This window comes from Borostomias antarcticus (genome assembly GCF_949987555.1).
Source record: "Borostomias antarcticus genome assembly, chromosome: 24".
Lineage (NCBI taxonomy): Eukaryota > Metazoa > Chordata > Actinopteri > Stomiiformes > Stomiidae > Borostomias > Borostomias antarcticus.
The window spans coordinates 9336759-9350319 of NC_140257.1; the positions used below are offsets into that span (position 1 = coordinate 9336759).

Below are 13561 nucleotides of genomic sequence, written 5' to 3' on the forward strand. Positions count from 1 at the left end.
TTAATCACCTTGGGCATTTTTTAACTGTATGATTCAGGACTATGGGGTCGAGGTTTATGTATGTTTTGGATACTGTTGGCATTGTATTTAAATGTGTAAAATGTATGAATGTGATTTTATAGTTTATATTGCACCACCATCAGGACTATTGGCCCACAATGCTGCCCGGACCCTAAAACATTTGCTGTATTTTTAATCTGGATGCTCTTGATGTTATTATCAAACCTGGGATCTGACTAAAAAAGCACAATGGCTCACAGGCCTGAGAACAGCAGAGCACAGGATGACAAAAAGGACATCTTGCTCTCTCCTCAGCTATCATGTAGCCTGTCAAATAGAACTGTGCATTTTGGTCAATTGAGCATGAAGTAGCTGTCATCTCCAGGGAGCTCTAAGTCTCACCAAGCGCCCGTGGGAAGATAAAAGCAAAGTCAGCACGATGACTCCTGACACAGTATGTTTGACGGTGACATCTCTCCAGCATATAACAGTAACATCTACACTTCCAAGGAGAGTTTTTAACACTAGTATACACACTAAGAACTCTGTAACCGCTGCTGTGGCTTGCTTGATGCTCATCATGTCTTTTGCACATTACAGGATGTCCCTACTAACTCTACCTTTCAGACGCCCCCGCAAAGTAGTACCCTACAATAACATTACACACCACTTACGCGTGTTGCCAGTCTTCTAACTACTTTTTGAAGCGCTCCGACCCTGTCCCTCTCAACATGCGGTTTCCCTGATGAAGGCCCAACCTGATTATGTCAGACGTTCTCAGACAGGTCAATTTTTCAAAGCCCTTACCGCCATACCGTACGGTGCCTGTCTACTCGCCCCCCCGCGATCCTATTAGGTGCGGTTATCCAAAGTGCGGGAATGTCCGAACTCAGTCATGTCATGTTTTCCAGTAGGCTACTCTCAAGGCCTGGCGGAAGCAAAGCCGTAAACAATTTATCCCCTGATTTACGTTTGCGCGGGGGAGCACGTTCATCTGGAGCAGCGCGGTGTGGGCCGACGCCTCTCCCTCCTCGCAGACCTTCAGACTTATTGAATGAGAGTTGGAGATATGGTCTGAGCGAGCCGGTGTGTGAAGAGAGAAGGTATTCGTGAAGGATTCAAATGTAAAGCTGTTTTACTTGAAATGTCATTTGTTTCGGAGAAGTTGAGTCAAACTCTTGACGAAGCTTGAATGTTTTTATGCTTCAAAGCATCTTGTGTACACTTTGGTTTTGGATTGAAGAGACTATTTTATGAATCTCTTTGCCTTTCAGAGAGTAAAGGCAGGTCTTATCTCTGCTATAATGTTTCTGTAATAATGCCCCCATTAGGTGGAGAGGGGAAAATAAGACTAAATAAGACTTGGCCTGGACAAGAGTGTTTCCATCTATGTCCTCCATGTTGAGAGGGATGAACCAAGCTTCAGAGAAACAAAGTAGTCTTCTTATGGAAACAAGCAAGCTTGATTAGATTCATCTAGCCTTCAGCAGCCAAGGACAGGCCATTTATCTGACTATGTCTTTTCCATTGCGTTGATTACTGTAGAACTTGGTTTTCAACTGAACTTTTATGAGGTTTATTAACCCCTTAAGGCCAGACTGAGACGGGCTAGGTTTCTGCTAGGATTTTTGAAGGCAGGCGGTTGTTTTACGGCATCCAAACCTAAGTTCAACTTTTTGTAACCTGTGCAGCAACACCAACTAAAGTTTATTGTAAACAATTTAATTGAACTCAGCCCAGCATGCACAGAAAATAAAAAGGCTTTTGGGAAAACAGGATCCAGTAAAACTGAAATAGACATTGGTTTAGTCTTAACATCGGCCATTTAATGGTTTTCAAATCTGTAATTAATTTCAGGGACACTTTTTATTCTCTTTGATCATATGTCAAATCCAAGTACTTTGTGTGATACTTCTTATAACACCTCATAAAACTTAACAGCATTCATTTTAAAATTCACAAAAAAAACATTAAGGCATACAGTAGAATGAAAACATCTCAAACCTGCTAGTATAGCACTACAGCTGTCTTCAAATCTAATTTTAAACCGGTTACTTCTGCAACTGTCTTGGCAACTATCACCTACTGTTTTTGAACTTACTTTTTCAACAATGTTTATGTCTAGATGAAGGCGAGGTCAGTGCAGCGTATTTCATGTGGAATTTGCTTGGCCATGTAACATTTGAGCAAAATTTAGCTAATTAATAAAAAAGTGGGTCTGTGAATAATTCACTATTACTCATCAGATTGAGTGTAGAACAGAGATAGTGAAAATGCACCAATTCACGTCACACAAATAAGTACTGTAGTCCTTGTGCTCAGTCATGTGCCTTTAATAGTCATGTGCCTTTACTGTACTAGGGCCAGACAAACAAAGATTATGACAGAATGATCCCATCTCCAATCATCCCATCTATAAATAAACATGTTTTTCAAACACATATTGCATTCAATTTCAGTGTTAAAACATTTTCTCATAGCTGTTACATTGTTGTTTTGATGGATTTTCACATGCTTTTTTAATGAGATGTTTACTAAGGGGCTAGCCTGCGTCCATTACTGGGCGGATTCCATATAAAACTGAACATTGTTCAGTTTTACACATGTTCAAGGAATATTTGCCGTGGAGAAACGGAAAATTCTTGATTCCCAGGCCCCCAGATGAACAGGTGGTGTTTTTTTAGCGCCTAATAGGATGATGTTGATTCTAGGAGCAAGGTTTGAAGCAAAGGTTTGTGGGCCACAGGGCCGTTTTCCCAGGCCTACAACTGAGGAGTCTCCATTGAAGTCAGAACAAGAGTTTCCCATTGGCACACACACGCACACACACACACACACACACACACACACACACACACACACACACACACACACACCCGTAAGGGATGGGTCCTCGGACATGACACGAAAATAAATATTCATTCATTCATTCATTCATATATTCATTCATTCATTCACACACACACACACACACGCACACACACACACACACACACACGCACGCACACACACACACACACACACACACGCACACACGCACACTGTAATCATGCGTGATCTCTTCACCTCTGCAGCGTGATCGGGGCGGACGCGGGGAACGGCATCCGCGTGTTCATCCCAGACATCGGCATGTTCATGGCCGGCCTGGCCACCTGGCTGCTCTGTCGCAGTCTGGTGCAGCGGAGGCCCCCGGGGGACCTGGCCCAGGACAACACACACTTCGTCCCCGAGGAGCAGGTGGGTCCGGGGACGCCAAACGGGGACGGAGCACACGGAAACCAACAACGGTGCATCAGGGAATAATTACCTTTCTAGTGTCTGGCTACTGCAACTGCATTTGTACACACACGCACGCACGCGCGCACACACACTCTCTCACTCTCTCTCTCTCCCTCCCTCCCTCCCTCTCTGTGCCAGGCAGGCATTGCGCCATGGCTAATCTCCTGCTGCAAACTCTCCCATGGTTCATAAAAGTCAGAGAGAGGTAGAATACGAGCTTAGGAAAGTGTTCCCCACAAGCGTTCTTTTGGAGTGATGATGAGTTGGACCGCTGCCCCAATTCCCTGGCATAACCTCCCCTTTTTTATGGCTCAAAGCTAATTAAATTCCCTCTCTCACTGCAACGATATCACACTGACATATGGCCTGGCTAGTCTTATCTTCCAGGCGGATTCTTGCTACATTTTAGTTATGTCTGCTTGGGTTTTGTCATCAAAAGGTTTTTCCTCGAAAAGGCCTTGTGGGCCGGCTGTAGCTCAGGAGGTAGAGCGGGCTGTGCAATGATCCTAGGGTTGGCGGTTCGAATCCCGGCTCCTCCTGTCCAAATGTCTAAGTGGGCAAGACACTGAACCCCAAATTGCTCCCAATGAGCAGGCTAGCACCTTGCATGGCAGCTGCCGCCATTGGTGTGTGAACAGGGCCGGCCCTAGCATTTCAGCAGCTCTAGGCGAGATTATGGAACACCTTCAGTTTCGCGATTTGTTGACGGGGGGGGGGGGGGGGGGGGTGCTGCTGCGCGATTTGTTGACGGGGGGGGGGGGGGGGGGGGGGTGCTGCTGCGCGATTTGTTGACGGGGGGGACGGGGGGGGGGGGTGCTGCTGCGCGATTTGTTAACGGGGGAGGCGCCCGGCGCTGGGCGGGGGCGCCGCACCGCATTGCGAAGCGTAATAGAGACAGTAGGGATTACGGAATGAAATTATTTTAATAAAAATAAAAAATATTTTTTTTTTTTTTTTTGGTGCTCCTTGGCCAGGCGCCCCTTGGCCATTTGGCGCCCTAGGCGACCGCCTATTTCGCCTATGCCTCGGGCCGGCCCTGTGTGTGAATGTGTGTCTGAATGGGTGAACGAGAGGCCTTCATTGTAAAGCGCTTTGGATAAAATCGCTATATAAGTACCGTCCATTTGCCATTTACCTTGTGGCGCTGTTTCGCTGTGCGTTTCGCTGTGAGTTTCGCTGTGAGTTCTATACGCATACGAGTGTTAAGAGTTCTATACATTAATGCGCAGTTGACAGAGGGCCTTCTACCTATCATAACATTACCTGCACAGCACTGTAGTTTCAGCACCATGGACAGCAACCCGCCACCTTCCAGATCTAACCTACTGTACCCTACCATTCTGGACGTTTCCTTTTATGTTTTGACTTGTATGTTTGACCGGCTCGCGCTCTCTTGGCGTCCCAAGGAGGAAGAGGAGAAGCTGAGCCTCGATGACAACATCCTGCTTGAGGAGGACTTTGAGGCGGGGTACGAGGCCGAGGAGGACGAGGAGGAGGATGAAGAGCTGGAGGAGGAGGAGGAGGAGGAGGTGGAGGAGAGCGCCAAGATGAAAGTCCTGCGCCGCGTGGCAGGGGTGGCGTCCAAAGCCAAGGAAATCATCGGCAACCTGATCACCACGGCAGGGAAAGTGGTGGTGACCATTCTGCTGGGTCTGACAGGTCAGTCCCACTCTGTGGTTTCAGCCTCGAAACTCACACAGCCATTTAGTGAGGCAAGGTAACGAGGCGTTTTCACCGCCATTGAGCCACCGCCTTCAACACGTTTAAAAAAAAAAAGATTATGTTTATGAACATTTTCCGTATCGCGATAAAATTATAACACAGCACCATGCAAACATGTGATAAACTGTACACCGACACCCTCTCTTCCGACGCGTCCACCTAACGTCCACCTAATGTCCTCCTAACGTCCTCCTAACGTACCTCTTCCCCCCTGCGCCCCCAGGCATCATGCTTCCCTCGCTGACGTCCGCCATCTACTTCTTCGTGTTCCTGGGCCTGTGCACCTGGTGGTCGTTCCGCCAGGCCTTCGACACGCTCATCTTCAGCTGCATGTGCGTCCTCATGGCCATCTTCAGCGCCGGCCACCTCATCGTCCTCTACCTCTACCAGTTCCAGTTCTCCCAGGAGGCCATCCCGCCCGGGGACACCTACATCAGGTCAGATACAGGGAGAGATGGTGGGGGACCAACAAGTTACTAGAACAAGACTGTTAGATGCCAGAGTAGTCTTCTTGTTGATGTTACAGTGCGTAACTGTGATCCGTGCCCCAAAACCGCCCTGGTTTGAACATTGTGACGGTAGCTTCTTCTGTCCTCCGCCGGTGTGTGTGGAGAACGGCCGGGGTTCAGAAGGGGCTGCCATCACAACGTTCAGACCAGGGCAGTTTTGGGGCGCAAGTCACAGTTATGTACTGTAGCTGTGATTAGAAAATAAAATCAATACAGCAATACTTTATTCAGAGATACTGTACTGTGTCGATTTTCCTCTGTACATTATCGATACAGTAAAAAAAAAAAAGGAAAAAATTGCACAAGGAAAATATACAGAACAAGACAGGGAATAGAAATTAAGGTTAGAATTCAGTCATATAAACATTATTCATGTTTTAAATGGATTTAAAATGTCCTTACATTCCCTCCAGGGAGCGGGGGATGGAGTTGTATTTAAAGCTGTATTTTAAAAATTTCAGTAAATTATATATCGCAATATGTATTGTATCGTATCGTATCGAATCGTAATGTATCGTATCGTATCGTAATGTATCGTATCGTATCGTATCGAATCGTAATGTATCGTATCGTATCGTAATGTATCGTATCGTATCGTATCGTATCGTATCATATCGCATCGTATCGTATCGTGAGGTCTTTGCCAATACCCGGCCCTAGCTGTGATGCCCTGCTTCTAACTGCATCCTCCTGAGCGCAGGATGCCCTCTGTCAGCCCGACGGCCAGGGTTCCTGTGTGCGCACACAGCAGAGCAGTATGTGTTTATATTGACCTTCCTGTACCCTATTGCCGTGTGTACATGTAACATATACAAACTGTACAAGATAAACTCTGCGGTACTCTATGTTATTGCAAAAGCCAGCTTGTGTGCTTTCGTCTCTTACCGATATCATCATCAATGTATTATGCATGAGCAGAGAGAGAAGGCTTTGTTGGTGGCAGGTTGTGGTTTCTCTGAGGTAAGACCTGGCCAACGCGCGTCAGTAAACGGTTGTAAACGCTAAACCACACAAGCCGGCCTCAGGGAACGCAGGACTGCGTGTGACATATGCCTGCAATATGCTGCATAGAATAACGTTGGACTGGTTCGTTGCTTACTGGCAACGTGATTATACAGCCCCTTATAAAACACCTTACAGCAACTTCATGCTAAAGAACGACATGGGTTTTTAAATCATTGCTACAGTATATTGTCACCTTTTCATCTGTTTCCATGGTTTGGATTCACTTTTAGGTGCAGACTCATTTTAAAATGGTCTTTTATGATACTGTAGATCCCATAGTATGCACATAATGCAGAACCTATTATAGCCTATATCTGTTGCATAAAAGCACACCTGCCCAATGCCGTTGTGGGGTAATATTAGCACAACGCTGTGTCGTATTCAGCCTGGCCGATGTCTTCCTGCCCTTGGTCTTTCTGGACGCTATTGATTGGACGAGCTCTAATCTGGAGGTCGCGCAGCTATGTGTCAGGACCAATGCCATTATGGCTATGTATAGCCTCACCTCGCCTTGTACTGGGCCAGCTACATTTCCCTCCGTTCGCTTGTCTCAGTCGGGCTGGAGAGATGAGCTTGGTTATGGTGTGGTATCGACATGCTGCGCGTTGCCAAACAAACTCATTAGCAGCAGCCGCCACGGAGAATAACCTTCGATAACGGCCGTTGGAATCGAAGGAGGGTTTATGGCAGTTGGTGATGACAGCCGCTCACAACACATACTTTACTGTTTGTTTGTGTTGTGGTTTTCTACTGTTCAATGCAGTATCCTCAAGAGATATGCAGTCGTGCCAGAGCGGATAAAAGAGGCAGGCCCAATGATACGGCTCATTTGTTCCTTATTATGTGTTTTCCTCGGTTAGCGCTTAACTTTCCACAGGACTGCGGTATTCCTGTCCCATCAAAGTGGTCTCGTGTTGTGTGAAAACCCTGACCCAGTTTGTGGATAAAAGGACATATGTCCTCCTCTACGGTGTGTTTCCTAGTACGCCATCCTCAGCTGCTCAGAAGGAAACTCACAGTCCATAAATACGCCTTGTCCCTATTGGACAATGGGCCAGGTCTCGGTGGCTGCCATAATGGTGGCTGTTGACAGTGCGTTGGCCTTGCTGTGTGCTGGTGGTGATTGAGAGTGTTGAGATGCCTGGCTTCCACTCCGCTTCCTGTCTCCTGGCCTCACAATAGAGGACCTCTGTCATGTGACCTGGCTGTCCCCAGCTGCAGGAAGAGAGCGTACCGTATACAGGAAGTGGCGTAGGGGGAGGGAACCCCCCCACCTGGCATCGAGAGAGCCTGCTACTTCCTGGTGGCAGTGACATAATGACCTTACACACAAACGGTTTGTGCGTGGAGTACAGCGGTGTTTCTGTTGGAGGAGGTTCTTGCACCGGGAGCATGACTGTGCGTTTAAGCTCCTATCCGCATTCTGACTGGCACTGGCCTTGACTACGGCAAAAATCAGTATTTAGTTTCGGAGAACCCAAGTCTCCCAAACAGTAAATTACGTAATGCACTGCTCACTGGAAATAATCAGATGCAAATTTTAACCGTATAATTAATTCAGACCATTTCATTTTAAAAAGCCAAGCTTTAAATTATGTAATTTGTTTATTCAGCCAATGTTTTCTCTTGAGGCAGGTTTACATTCAAATTCTAGTCCAGTGTGTGTTTGCTCTAAATGTCGGCTTGACCGGTTCACTCAATTCTTGCCTCTACCACTGTACACACTCGATGACACCCAGCTGTGTCTCTAACTCTGTTTACTTCTGTCAGCTCTGTATGTTCTCCATCTGGACTCTTGTTCATTATCACCACACTTCCCGACTATAATATCCCCTAATCCCGGCCCCTAATCTCTAATCTCCCTCCCCAGTCTGTTTGGCATCTCGCCCGTCGTCCAGAGCGACTGCTCCTGCACCTGGAGGCTGACCGTCAACCCCGAGCTGCAGTGGCACCACTTCGTCAACCCCGTCATGCTGCTGCTGCTCTACTACACGCTGGCCACGCTGATCCGCCTGTGGCTGCAGGAGCCGCTGGATGTGGTGAGAGACGCGCGGCTCCAGCATTCTCACAGGAAATAGAACCTTCTAGATTCAGGACGGTTTCACTTTGACCCATCGGAATGGAATGAGCCCCATATACTGTAGTGTACGGTTGGTTACGTCAGTCTGAAACAGGACTTGGCAAGGAGAATTCCTGTCTTGAGGTTATAGTAGACCCCCCTCCCTCTCTCCCTCTCTCTCCCGATTCAAATCAATTCAAAGTGCTTTATTGGCATGATAAAATCTTACATTGCCAAGCCATATAACAGCGTCATAATTAGTAACAAACATTCACCAAAATCACAAAATCTGTAAATATCTATTGTTATTTCAAAATCTTCACTTCAATAATTTTACAAAAAACTATCTTTCTATCTCTCCCTGTCTCTCTCTCACCCCTCTCTCTTTCTCTCTTTCTCCCTCTCACCCTCTTTCACTCTCTCCCTCTCTCTCTCTCTCTCTCCCTCTCTCTCTCTCTCTCTCTCTCTCTCTCAGACCCCTACACTCAGCTCTTCTGTTGTGTAATGGGGTTATAGATTAGTATTTTATAGAAGGGTCGATGCTGCGCTGTCTACTGTATGCATTATTGATCTCTGGCCTCCAGCTGTTCCTTACCCTCCCTCACCCTTTAGAAGGCGCTAATAATAAAGATGATTACAGCCTAAATCTGCGGTTGACAGTTATGATCAATAGCGAACCGTTTAAAGGGTTAATCATGTAGAGACTTGTCAGTCCGAACCTGCCAGAGACACCAGAGGTGTTGGGAGTTCGATTGATTTGACTTCCTGTTAAGCTAAGTACGACCGCTACTGGCTAATCTTTTAGCTAACTGGTTTGAATTCCTGACAAGCCAAGTGTCCTTCAAGACCCTCCAGTCTTTTAACCGGCTCCGCAGGAGGAAGAGGAGGGCGACGCCAACGAGGAAGAGGGGGCGGCCGCGAACGGCGCCAGCAGCTCGGCCGACGGGAGGAGGCAGCTGTGGTGGAGGGCGCGGCAAAGAACGGAGGAGAAGAAAGTACGTCGCCCCTCGAGCGCTTGACCCGTCTTCCTTTCGGGGGTTAATAAGTACACGTCGTTCCTGACGACGTATTGATCGCGAGGAAAGTTATAAAAGCGTAAAAAATGTCGTTCAGCGCCATGTACCGCACATTGATCTGAAACGGCGGTTTGATTGGAAGCTGAAGTCTTAAAATTATATGTTCTTTTATTTATCGTGGCTGATCGTTTTCCGTGGCCTCGGGGCTGATTCCTCCTAGCTGACACCTAGAGATACGGTTATGACCTCGGATGTAATGATACAGACCACGCATGTACTGTACACACACACACACACAGACACACATACACACACACGCGTTCCCGTAGCGTTGTCCGTATAGAGTCTCCTCAGCCCACCTCCCGAGGCTTAAAAGCTTTTAGGGCTTGCAGACCCTGATGAGTGATAGACTCGATTTACAAAATAGTGCTGTCGGGCTTTGTTCCTACTTATCAGGGCCTATAAAGTCCAGAGAGGCCTGTGAGTCCTGGAGCTCATCAATAAAGCCAGCCTGCCTCGTGTGCTCTTTCTCCTCTCCTTCTCCCAGCTCCTCTCCACCCAGGACGGCCTCAGCACCTCTGAGGCGAGTACCCAAGCGTTGAGACACACACGCACGCACGCACGCACGCACGCATGCACACGCACGCACGCACGCACACACACACACACACACACACACACACACACACACACACACACACACACACAGCTACTGTCACTGCACCCAGTATCAGCAAGAACACATACTACTGACGGATAAGGTTATACAGTACTAGTTTTTGCTTTTTTCATTTTCGTTTTTATTTTTATATCGTTTTAAATTTAGTTTTTCAATTTCAGTTTAGTTTTAATTAGTCTTTAAAGAGGGTTTGATTGTTTAGTTTAGTTTTTTTTGTGTGAAAATGCTTAGTTTTAGTTTAGTTTCAGTATTAGTTCATAGTATTTTTTTTATATTCTGCGCTAGCCTTGTGAGACTTTCCTGAGGAAAGAAACAAGAAACTTTCCGTGTGAAACAAACTATCTGGCGCACGTCAGGTTACTTCTGCGCAGGGGAACCGCTAATAACAAATGGAGGATAGATTTCATATCCTCCCAAAATACTAGGCTTATGTATGAAAAACATATAATTTTAGTTAATTTTAGTTAGTTTTAGTTAGTTATCTTTTTATTTTTTTTATTTCAGTTAACTAAAATGATTTCTTGCACCTATTATTTTTGTTGTTAGTTTTCGTTAATTAACTCCTGTATAATAACCTTTGTCACGGGTTGTTGTTTCACAACGCAGGCTCTGGTGACTTCCAACGGGACGTCTTTCGACTACGTCCCCGCCGTCAACTCCACCGAGAATGGGCCGGTCTCTCTGGACCTGTACTCCACCCCGCAGTACAAAGTGGACAAGTCCAATGATGCCACAGGTCAGTTGTCCATTCTGCGTCCTGCCATTCGGCGTCCTGTCATTGAAATTTTAACTTTGCATATTGTACAGGATGTGAAAGGGGGTCTGTCCTACACCCACTTCACTACACGACGCCCCCCCCCCCCTCTCCCCCAAAAGTAACTTCCTGGACTAGTTTGAGGATGGCGCATGATAGCAGCCGGAGGTGTGGCCATGGCTAATGCCCCTCCCACCCCTTAACCTTAACCACTCACTTTTTGGTACCTAAATATAACCGTAGCTGTTGAAATGAACACAGTGTTCAAATATTAAGAGGTTTAATGTAACATGTAAACCATAGATGATTTCAGAGTTTTCCTCTGAACTTGTAGTAAGTCTGTGTGTCGACCCGCGGCCAGACCTGCTCGCAGCATGTGGGCGTCTGTAACGCGCCGCTCTCTCTACGGCTCTGTCCTAACAGGGAAGAGAGACGTCGGCGGGCGCGAGATCCAGGGGGAGACGCCGGCGGTCGAGGGGACGGAGGGGCAGAAGGAGGAGGACGAGGAGGTGGAGGGGGAGGAGGAGGCGGAAGGGAAGGCCAGCGCCCTGGTCACCGCCTTCAGGTTCATCATGAAACAGAGCTACATCTGCGCTCTCATAGCCATGATGGTGAGTGACCCCCGTACCCCCCCAACCCCAGGCGCCGCGATCGACGCCGACGCCCTCCGAACCAACCGCGTGTCGATGTCCCCCCCCCATCCCCCCCCACCCCCACCCCTAGGCCTGGAGCATCACCTACGTCAGCTGGCTGACGTTCGTCTTCCTCATCTGGTCGTGCACGCTGTGGATGGTGCGCGACCGCCGGCGCTACGCCATGCTGACCTCGCCCTTCATGGTGGCGTACGGCAACCTGCTGCTGGTGCTGCAGTACATCTGGAGCTTCGAGGTCCTAGAGCCCGTCCCCGGCCTCTTCCTCAAGAAGAAGGTGCCCTTCAGCGAGCTGGGCTCCAAGGTAACGCTGGGGTGGGGGGCGGAGCTGGGGCGGGGTTGCGGGCGGGGTTTGGGGGGGGGGGGCATCCAGAAAGGCTTGGTGAGGCGAAATGTAGCTCCGACTGGTGTACAACCGTCTGTGTTGTATTGGAATTTTATATATTTTATAATACAATTTATAATATCGTGTTGGAGTGCCTTGCTTAGAATAGCGGAGACGCCGGGTCAGGAGGCGTCATGTGACGGCGCGACCTCTTCTCGACCTCGGCTCTCCGCGTCGCTCCTCCCGAGCGCTCGTTTGATTGTTTTGGAGATGTTGACGGGTCCATGTCCTGCCTGCCAGCGACAAGGCGCGTTCTTTTGGACCCGTCTCTCCACCGTGGCGAAAATCAGTCTCAGAATATGTTTTTTGAGTTGAAAACGTGTGTGTGTGTGTGTGTGTGTGTAGATCCTGTGTCTGCTCAGCTTCTGGCTGCTGCTGAGACAGACGCTGACGGAGAGGCAGGACAGGCAGGAGGAGCTCACGGACGTGGCGGTGGACGAGCCCAAGAAGCAGGGTCAGTAGGAGTGGCTCGCTGTCCCCCTCCTAAACGCTCGCCACAAAAAATGTCACAACGTCGCCCCCGTTTGCCGTGCTTCTCTGGTTTCGCCGAGTCCCTAGTCGTCTTTTATTATGTTTTACCCAACAAATGATAGAACTTCGAACTTGGCTTCATGCATAGATTCATTGATTGCTCTGATCTAAACTAATCTATACGTCTGATCCATTTTCGTTTGAAAGCCGTTGATTCTGTCGCTCCGCTCTGGTGTGTAGAGTCGTCGGAGGACAGTGAGGGAGGAGGGGAGCCGCAGATCATGGAGGTCTTGGGGAACATGGTCATGGCCATGCTGGTCAAGTACTGGATCTACATCTGCGGAGGCATGTTCTTCTTCGTCAGCTTCGAGGGGCGCATCGTCATGTACAAGATCATCTACATGATGCTCTTCCTGTTTTGCGTGGCGCTCTATCAGGTACGGGCGCGTGCCCCTCGTGCGAGAACACACACACACACACACACACACACACACACACACACACACACACACACACACACACACTCTATTGAGAGTCTGAGAGTGCAATTTCCGGGAAGTAAAAAGCGATTGGTGCTTTCACGGTAACATAAAGCTTGTGAAATACAACCACATAACCTGCAGTGTAATTGAGAGAGTTTATATGCGCCAAACAACTAACCTTCACCTTTACAACATCCTCACATTGTCTCCTACACCACCCCCCCTCCCTTCCCCGCCCCTCCCTAAACGCCCCCCCCCCCCCCCCCCCTTCCCCGCCCCTCCCTCCCCTCCCCCCCCCCCCCCCCCCCCCCCCCTTCTAACACACGGTGCAGCGTCATTCACTAGTAGGACGTGACTTATTGCATCAATTATTTAGCGTTGACAGATTAACCCATTGGTTAAGGGGTGTGCAGTGAAGCGGTCATAGATTCTTAGTCAATCAGCAGACGCCTTTATCCAAAGGGACTCACAATGCTGTCTGTGAATACATTCGTCAAGAGTAAGTGAACCCACTGTGTAAAACCCAAACACAAGTGACACCGGTAGTGGG

At 48.3% G+C, this 13561-nt stretch overlaps 1 protein-coding gene across 1 annotated transcript in view; it reads left to right on the forward strand.

Annotated features, from left to right (window-relative positions):
* The window catches only part of piezo2b (piezo-type mechanosensitive ion channel component 2b), a gene marked incomplete at both ends in the record, with an annotated part of 60753 nt that overhangs the window by 16887 nt on the left and 30305 nt on the right, over nt 1-13561 (forward strand). The window contains 11 exons of the mRNA XM_084458215.1: nt 3075-3237; nt 4686-4938; nt 5225-5438; nt 8386-8554; nt 9450-9569; nt 10138-10176; nt 10876-11005; nt 11447-11634; nt 11747-11977; nt 12404-12512; nt 12770-12966. Of these exons, the coding sequence (XP_084314341.1) occupies nt 3075-3237; nt 4686-4938; nt 5225-5438; nt 8386-8554; nt 9450-9569; nt 10138-10176; nt 10876-11005; nt 11447-11634; nt 11747-11977; nt 12404-12512; nt 12770-12966 (1813 nt within the window). The remainder of the gene's footprint in view (nt 1-3074; nt 3238-4685; nt 4939-5224; nt 5439-8385; nt 8555-9449; nt 9570-10137; nt 10177-10875; nt 11006-11446; nt 11635-11746; nt 11978-12403; nt 12513-12769; nt 12967-13561) is intronic.